Source organism: Coturnix japonica, chromosome 2, assembly GCF_054131305.1.
Source record: "Coturnix japonica strain WE chromosome 2, WE-NBRP24, whole genome shotgun sequence".
Lineage (NCBI taxonomy): Eukaryota > Metazoa > Chordata > Aves > Galliformes > Phasianidae > Coturnix > Coturnix japonica.
The window spans coordinates 49,292,403-49,302,105 of NC_140664.1; the positions used below are offsets into that span (position 1 = coordinate 49,292,403).

Here is a 9,703-nt window from a genome sequence, read left to right on the forward strand (position 1 = left end):
CTGACCTTGTTCTGTATTCCACCATGCAAGAAAACTTGAATGTCATGTAATTGTCTCAAATTTTCCTTATTAGTTTAAATATATGTATGGACACACACATATTATATATATGGAACTGATATAACAGCTGCATAACCTCTTACATGGTAAACCTCTGCAAAGAGGATTCATTTCAGTGAAACTGAATGAGAAAGTCCCATCATCTGTGATGTCTGGTGATATAAATCCTATCACATACTGAACATCCACAATTTCTCAGTCCAACCTGGTGCCAACTCGCCATCCTGGGATTGTAGCCAAGCAACCTGATGGACTCAGTGGACCTTTCATGTACAATTTTGTAAAACGCATTAAGGGAATAGGATGTCAAACATGTAGGAGCCACGACTAGAATTGCCTTACAAGGAATTTTGGAATATTTAGCAGTAATTTTGTTGATTTTTTTTTTTTAATTATTCTCCTTATGTAATCAGTACAGGCAAAGTTTATCACACTTAAAAGCAATTCATTCTGGAATAATGTTCCGTCTTGCTAACTTTTGGAGTATTAGGTTTGGTTGGCTTAGAGTTTTTTGTTTGTTTTGTTTTTGTTTTATTTGTTTGTTTTGTTTCGAATTTCTTTGCTTGCTTTTTTGTCAAATCAATCATCAACTCTAGCTTACTGTTAGCCAGGCAAACTACAATGTAGGCACTGGGGTTTATTAAGAAGGTCACACAGTTATCAGACAGCTTGAGGTCACTAAGGCTAAATAATCCCTGCTTTTTTTTCCCCAAGTAAGAACTGGAAACTGCTTAATTAATGGACAAAATAATATGCAAAAAGAAGCACAAATCTCACTTTGAAAAATAGTATCTCATATTGAAAAATTTGAAAAATATTATCTCATATCTCACTGAAAAATAGTAAAAAAATAAAAAAATAAAAAATAAAAAAAATCACGTACTAAGTACAAGGAAAGATAACCAGTGTTTTTCATACAGTGCTTGAATGTCGAAACATGAAAAAAGTGGTTTTCTTTTTCTTCTCCAGAAAGGGTGAAATTGTCTCTACATAATGAGCAGTAACATGTTACTATTGTGTGCCCCCTAGTGATTTAGAACTCGTATTTGCTTTCCAAACAAATGGTGCTGCGGAGGGCAAGACGTTGCATGTAAGATCAGACTTCAACACCAGTAAAGAGGATGAGCTGAGTACTTCCTGCCACTCCTAAACTCTTCCTCCTTTAAGAGGTTATCTCGCCTGATCGTTTCATCTATAGCTCCCATTCTCTGGCCTCTGCATCTTTTACAGAGACCACTGCACTTCCACTACAGGAGAGCTGTTGTGGTAGAGAAGTCACAGTGATGAAAGCTTATTCCATAACCTCTTTTCTATTTTCATTTAATATTATTAAGAATCTTTTTTTTTTTTTTAAATTATTTTATTTTTTAATAATGCTTTTCCTTTGGTTGATTGCTCAATTTGTGCAGAATTTCTTCATTTATAGCATTAACATTTCCCTGTTGGCTTAGATCTCTTATTCTTCACTCTTTTTGTTTATAACAACAATAGAGACAATGAATAATTAAATTAATATATTCAGCTGCAGTAAATTATCTGCCTTGCCATGCTCTGTGGTGAATAAAAATAGCTGAAGTCTATTTCATAAAGTGAATGTTTTCAGGCTATAGTCTGCCCAACATGACTACTGCTCAAAGGCAGAATTTAACCTTTGTTCTTTTATGGTTGATTTGAAGTACTCAGCCACTCTCCCACAATTTTCTGCAGTTTTTGACCTCATGTTCCTGTAAGCCTTCTACGACCAATTAATTAGAAAACAGAGCACCACTTGGAGAAACAAGTGATTTATAATGGAAAGTCCACTTTTGCAATTTGCAGTATTATTGTTTGTTCTTAAAATAGTTAAATCAAAATACTCGTCTGTTCTCTTGAGAAGCTACCTTTTTGAATTTGACTTCTAATATTATAATAATCCTCACATAACAGGTTAGGGCTAGACTAATGTTACTGTACCTATCTGCAGAAAAATGCGGGCAAGTGGACATAGATTTTTCAGGGCGACCACTTGTAAGCAAGTTACAATTTTGAAGCTGCCCTCTGGTTTAGACCAAGTTAGCATACATGCTTATATAAAAGTATATTTATGTGCTAGAGCAGCCTACACAATTCTTTGTGCTGCATTTGGCATAACTAAGCAGTATTTTTTTGTGAACTTGTCAACCTTTCCCAAGCCCTTGTGCAGAAGTCCTTATTGTTGCACATGCATTAAATAATATACAACCGTTCAAATATGTGGATCAGCATCCACAAGTCAATAGTTTGTTCTTGGACTTAGTTTTATCATGACTTTTAGTACTTGGCGGTGAAAGTGGTTCACATGGTAGATGCATGCAGCACTTGGATAGATGGAAAGAGGATGTGAGTTTGAGTAAGCTGTAATTCAATCACATTTATGAGTGTTTCTGAGACAGGATAAGTTATGCAGTTTTGGAATAAATAGGTCTTAAGTACTCTACTGTAGAACAGTATCTTTTTCAAGGAGAGTATCACTGGAAAGCTTCAAATACTTTAGCATAGTAATAGTAAGGAGAATAAAAAGTAAAATCACTATTTCATAACCGGAGAGCTATCATGCTCTACAGACTGAATAACCCAGGCAGTTGAGCGACAACTAGTTGGTCAGGTGGGATTCAAACATTAACACTTAGAACTAGATCGGTGGGCTTTTTCTGAGCTTGATTGTTCTTATTTCACGAATATCCCAAAATTAATAACAGGTTTTAAGCCAGTTAGGTAGTTTCTAAAACTGTGACAAGACCTTCTCTGACTTTTAGATCCTCATTATTTATCACTTTGCTTCTCTTCCCCTACCCCCAAGATAAGCATGTACAGATAGAACACAAACAGGCTTGATTTGTTTAAACGCAGACAGAGCGTTAACAGTTATGTGTGATTCAAGACAAAATTCAGTTGGAGAGAAAATAAATTGTGAATACAGAAGTTTAAAACCTTGGGTGAGTTTATTTTGAAATGAACCCCTTAATAAAGGAAATATTTGAAGAAATGGCTTGTGGGAATCTGTAAAAATAAACAGATGTAGAATAAAGACATTTCATGTGGGAGCAGTGCATTTCAAACCAAAGCATTCAACTGATAAATGACATAAACTTATTAAAACCTGGAATTAAAAATCCCATCCTTCTGCCTCTGAAAAGTTAATCACAGTGTGAAGCTAATCCCGGATATCAGGATTTTCCCACCAATAAGGTTTGTGGTATATAAAGTACACCCTACAGTAGCACATTTATACTTTACATGATATGACTTGAAGCCATATTAACCATCTTAAAGTTAAAAAAAAAAAAAAAGAAAAAAAAAAAAGAAAATGAAAAAGAACCACAATAATCAGCATTTAAGTTAATATACGAGCATGAAAGGTTCTATATAATCATCTACTTAGTGGAAGCTGCTTGTGCAGTAATTCTCAGTAATCACTAACTCTTCAGGTCCCTTGTAAAGTAATAAGAATTCACTACTTAAGTAGATGAAAAAAATGCTTTCGGCATTCAGCAGAAAAAATAAATAAATAAATAAATAAAAATCCATGAGAAAAATAATAAAAAAACCCTCAACAGACAGTTTATTAGGATTGTTTCAATAACTTTGTAAAATAAATTCAGTCCAAGAGAACTTTCAGTGCTGGGAACAAGCATATGATAACAATGAGCAGAGGTTCAAAAAGATCTTGGTCTTAGGGGTTTACTTTGATTTTTTGCAGTGAAGTACAGAAAACTGATAGCCAACTTACAGGGTCCTCAATAAAGTTTTTAGGCTAGGTCAGTAGTGCAGAATGGCATCAGAATGAATGGGTTGGACAGATTTATAAAAATAGAATACCAGTCTATAAAACTACTTAGTACTGAAGAGTGAATATAATTCTAATGACCCCATGTGCTTCTTAGATATTCAGAATTTCCAGTACTGTAACTGTTTATTGTGTTGTTTGTTTGTTTGTTTTTCAGTAGTCTAAGCAAACTTGCATGAAACATTACCGCCAGTAAGTAGCTCCAATCTTCATTAAGAAACCACATTAATATCCCTACAATTGCATTATTTTAAGCACTTTCTTAATATGGTATAGATAATTAATTGCCCTTACCTGACAATCCTATCTCACTAAAAAGGTAAATACTTTCTATGAAAATCTTTAGGCAGCTTATTACTATTGTTATTATTGTTATTATGAATTTATACTTTTTTTACATAGGATAGGGCTAAGAGTGCATTGGGAAAGCAAATAAGTTTCAGATGATGCCATTTAGAATATGTATTGCAAACTGGATTATTAGCTTTTTAATGAGGATTCATATATGCCTTGAAAAAAAAAAAATGAAAGAAAGAAAGGAAAGAAAAAAAGAGGACATCTAAGACAAAAAGAAGGAAATTTTTGTAAGCTGTAATGTCAAATTGAGATGAACTGCTGCCTGGAATATGTCACTGCTCAAAGATTAGCTGTAAAAAGACGTGAAGATAGTACTGAAGAAAACTGTTGTCTATCAGAGAATGATGTTTTTCTACATTTACACTATTTCCACATATGTACTTTTGAAAGCTTAGAATATGGGTCAGGGGTGTAGTATCATTTCAAAACAGTCACAGTCAAAAGAAAATTGATGTTTGTGTCTCAAATTCATCTCTAAAGCTTACCTTTGAAAGTGTTTTCTAGATCTGTAAAAAGTTCTTTACTTGTTTATTTTTACTTTTTGTCCTCAAAGATGGCTTGCGACAGTTTCTATTTTTGGTTTTAAGTTGCACACATATCTTCTGTTTCTTTCATCTCTTCCCATAATCCTCTCTAACAAAAGGTTTTAGGGTTTCCCCGTTAATAGCTAATAAGAAATGCATTGTTAAGAATGTAAGAGCACAAAAAGCCCTTCAGATATAGCTGGATCCAGTCTTTTTTTAGGTTATGCCAATTTCTGAAAAATGGCTGGAAGCATTAAATTCTCAGCAAGTCTGGAAATTTACATACATTTTGTTACTTCTAACTGTGATTAAAAAAAAAAAAAAGTAAGCAAGAGTTGTTGGTTTTAGGATGACATTTTTTATCTGTGAGAACATTTTGCATGCTTTATCTGTCTACATATACACTCTATGGTATTGGCAAAAAAGAATGAAAACAATAATAATAAAAAAATTGTTTGCACTTCTTAAATCACCAGAAACAAACAAACGAACAATCAAACAGAAAGTGTATACTTTGAGCTCATCTGTGTACTAGATAAACAGACGGTTATGTTATTTATTGTGTACCTGCTTTTTCTCCTGGCTAGAATATTTCTGGATGTAACTATTTGGCAAATATTATCCCTAAATTTTCTAAGACATTATTTTCCTTTCTTAGTTAGCTAAGCAAAAGAGATGACTTAAAATTATTTGAGCATGAGAAATTCCACACTCAAACAGTTTTTGAAATTGCTTGCTCCTCAGTTCCATTTATGAGGGTATCCTTGATGATGAGCTAGTTCTTCAGGACCCTTTTAGTCCTCAGAGAAATATCTGAGCACAAAACACTTACCAGTGTACTGAATAACTGAGATCTCCTCTCCTGCACTTCAAGACCTTTCCTTTGCCTCTTGTTTGAGGCAAGAGTTTTTGCCCAAGGATCTTAGAGCTCTCAAATGGTGACATAGAAGTTGTTCCCATGAATCATCAGGTCTCTGAGTAATTCTTCCCTATTAATAAACACCTTGTTTGGCAGAGAATCTCTGCTACTGGTTTGTCCAACTTGTACATCAATGATTTGTCACATGGCATGCCAGAAATACAGACTGCTTTTCTACTCTACTGTGTCAGAACAGATGTTGGGGTAGTTGAAGAGCTCCCAATGAAAGCAAATAGGATTTCTGTTTTTTTTTTTTAGTGTTTTTTTTTTTTGTTTTGTTTTTTGTGGGTTTTTTTCTGTGTAAACTGGTATAAACATTTGATTACATTTTCCTTAACACTTGCTCTTAGACGTTAAAAACAAAAACAAAAACAAAACAAAAAACAAAAAAAACCCCCAAAAAAACAACAAACAAACAAACAAAAAACCCTGTCAGACTTCATCTGAAAAATTATTAAAATTATTAAAAAGGAAATAATCAAAAAGCAGTTATAAGAGAACTGATCATCTGTATCTTAACATTCTGCTAATGTCTATCTTAGAAATATATTTCTCACTGTTAACTCTCAGCTAAGGGTTACGAACTGAGCTTAAGAAAATAAGAATATATATATAGAAAACATCTCTGATGTTTCAGTCCTCTGTAACATCAGGAAAGTTTTCACTTCTACATGAGTACTTTGTTGTTCCTGCAAAGGGAGAATAAAGATTCAAATTCTTCCTTTACTAGAGCTTAAGTTGTAGAAATCTTGGAAAATATCTATTTCAGACTGCGTTTCAAACTGAATTTTACAGTAGCATTTCCAACAGCTTGAAAATGCTCAGACCAAAAAATGCAAAGCTGTCAGAATCCTACAGTCTGGTAGTTCAGTAAGGAAAAGAAATCTGGAAAGCTAAACTTGATCTATGTGGTCTCTGGAGTAAACCTAAAATTGAGAATTTCACAAGGCATTTCCAAAAAAGATTTGTTTCCGAGATACTGCAAGGGAAAATTAGAAAGTACAAACAGAATGGACTTCTCTGTGTGTGAAAATATTATTCCTATTTGTAAGAGGCCATGCTTTTTACATTACTGTCTCAAAGTTTGCTGAAATGGAGACACACAGGAGATGGACAAGTCCGGGAGCTACGAAAGGGAGATAAGATACTGATCAATGGTCCTTGAGTGGTCTTTTTGTGTTGGCCTATCTCAAGGAAGATGGCCATCCCTGAGGACTAATGGCCCTTAAGTGGTCTTTCCTGTTGGCCCATCTCAAGGAAGATTGACAGCTCTGAGGAAGTCACAAGACTCTGACCCGAGCCGTCCCGAAATGTCTCGAAGGCTGGAAAGAAGGATAAAAAGGGCACGGACAAACCACGGTTTTGTGGGCATCTAGGTATCCGACCTCAAATTCCTCCACCGTTGTCCTACTGCTGCCTATTATCTCTTCTGGGATTGCTGCTCGAGACTCTGCTCCGAGGGACCTCGCTGCCCGAGACTCCACTTCCTGAGACCTCGCTACTCTGACCATCTTTTCTGCGATTCACCGATCTGTTGTTTGCAGCCTGCTACTCCGTTGCTGCTCTCCCCTACGCTTATTTTGCCCCGGACCAACATTAACAACGTGCTACGGGACGCTGCTGCATCCAGGAGGTGACTATTCCCCGCTTTAACGTAATTCTTGCTCTTTTCTACCTTTTTCTATCGCCTACTTTCCTTTCCCCATCACCCTAATTTTGGCATTCGCCGCTCTCCCTTCCCCATCCCCTCAATTGTCTATTATTTCCAATAAACTGGTCGGATCAACATTTGAATGCTCTTCTTCTTAATCTCACGCCGGGCATAACATTATTAAAAGAACCTTTGCCTCACTCCTAAATTGGAGCGAGACATTTTTATTGGCGTAGTCGGCAGGATAACCCGTCGTGAGAGTGTTGTCCTTCCAGTTTCTCTAAAACTTGTCTGTCTGTTTCTCCTGGAGTTGCAAGGAGCGATTGTTTTGATAACTTAATTTGATGTGTGCACCTCTCCAGGAAGACCGCTCCACATTCTGAAACTTTCTTTCTTACGTGTCTACCTCTCGGGGACGAATGAATTAATTTTGACTGTTTGCTTTTGTTTTACACGTGTGTGCCTCCCTGGGAAGACTATTTTGCATTGTGGTGGTTTTAAGTATCTTGTGACGTACCTTTGGTTTTAAAGTTTTGTGTGCGCGCCTCTTGTGGAAGTGGTGTGTGCTTCTCCAAGAAGTTTATTACTTTTGAGAAACTTAGAAGTTATTTCTAACTTTTTTTTTTTTTTTTTTTTTTTTTTGCTTGGAGGTTGAAGTTTTTCGTTGTGGCTTGCCAGAATAGCCAGGACCGATTGAGGTGTTTACACTTTCTTTGGAAGTGTTGATTGAGTCATTTGGTCTTTTGTGTAAAGGAGTGTTTTGAGCAGTTGTTCGTTTTGTTAAGTGTTTGCCTCTCTGAGGAGATAAGGAATCGCCTCCTCCCTCAGCGTAGATTTTGTTGCCTGTAGATTTTTTGGTTGTGAGTAAAATCACATCTGATATGGAAGGTGAAAATATGTTGTTTGATATCCTTGAAAAGCACGCGTCTCGGCCATCGTCATCAGGGATGGACTGGGCACGTGAAAATTGGTATAATTTGCAGGCTGTTTCTGACCGCATTTGCGTTTTACAACATGGGGCTCGTACCCGAGCCGGGAAAGGCAGATCATTTATTTGTGCAGTACTCGGTGCTGCTTTAAAAGCAGCCGTGGAATTCCGAGACCAGCAGTTTGAGGCGGAAAACCAGACTATACAGTCGTTACAAGAAACAGTTAAAACAACCCAGGAACTCGTGAAAGCTTTGCAAAACCAAATTGGAAATCTAGAAGTACAATTGGAAAGAGAGAGACATAATTCGGCCTTGTTACAGATGGCTTTTAAGGAAATTTTAACATATAAAGATACTGGTGACACTGATATTCATGGTGCACCACAAGAAAAACTGTATCCTCAGGAAGAACTAAAAGAAGCAAAAGAAAATTTTGATAAGTTTGAAACCCCAATAGCCCCTCTGCGCCCTCTAATAAAAACAGAATATACCTTTGATAACGGAGAGGACCTGGATCCTCAAATGAATGTTAAAGAAATTCCCTTTTCTGCCACTGAATTAGCAAAACTGAAAAAAGATTTTAGCCGCTCTCCAAAGGAATCAGAAACAGAATATGTATGGAGAGTCAGCTTAACTGGTGGAGACCAAATAATGTTAACCGAAAAGGAGGCTGAGGGTTATTGGGGGCCAGGAGTATTTTTGACAACTGGTAATAACCGTGCTCCCTGGTCCCTAACACAGAGGGCTGCTTACTGGGCTGGTGGTCTCAACCCTTTAGAAAGGGGAGACCCTCTTGCCATTAATGGGACAGTTGACCAACTGGTTGAAAGTGTCCAAAAGGCCGCTTGCCTGCAAATGATGTATGACAGGAAATTGCAGCCACGGCACGAATCACCTATGATGATTCCTGTTGATCCTGAACGGATGACTCCATTAATCAGGGGGCTTCCAGAATCGCTGAAACCCATAGGTATACAACTTCAAAGTAAAATACAGGCCATGTCCCAGGGAGAGAGAGCTCGAGCTGTTTTAGAGGGAGTTGGTTCTTCAGGCTCTTTACAATCAGGTTATAAGGTATGGACATGGGGAGAGGTTGCCCAAGAATTGATTAATTATGGTAGGAAGTATGGACCGGTGGCTTCATCCACCAGCAGAATTGAGCCAAGGGGAGTAAGGCTCGCAGCAACCACCCTTGCTCTCAGGCCACCTAGCCCAAAATTTAATAGAATAGAAAAGGCTCTAGCCTTAGAAAGAACTGGTAGGCGAAACATTGATCATAAACGTCATGGACTATGGACTTTGGGCTGGAAAAAGGGTATTCCTCGAGAAATAATGAATGGACTAGCAACAGACAGGCTTGAGAGGCTGGTGACTGGTTGGCCAGCTAAACCTGAAAATCTGGTTCCTAGTGCTCCCCCTGCAGTAACAAAAGAATTACCTGAGCAGTCGGGAAACTGA

At 37.0% G+C, this 9,703-nt stretch overlaps 1 protein-coding gene across 1 annotated transcript; it reads left to right on the top strand.

Annotated features, from left to right (window-relative positions):
* The first annotated feature begins 8,197 nt into the window (after positions 1-8,197).
* Positions 8,198-9,703, top strand: LOC146761804 (uncharacterized). Its single transcript, XM_085537537.1, has one exon. The coding sequence runs from the start codon at positions 8,198-8,200 to the stop codon at positions 9,701-9,703; it is 1,506 nt and encodes a 501-aa protein (XP_085393663.1).

Excerpts from the sequence above, each read along its gene's own strand:
- LOC146761804 (XM_085537537.1), top strand. The coding sequence starts at position 8,198 with ATGGAAGGTGAAAATATGTTGTTTGATATCCTTGAAAAGCACGCGTCT.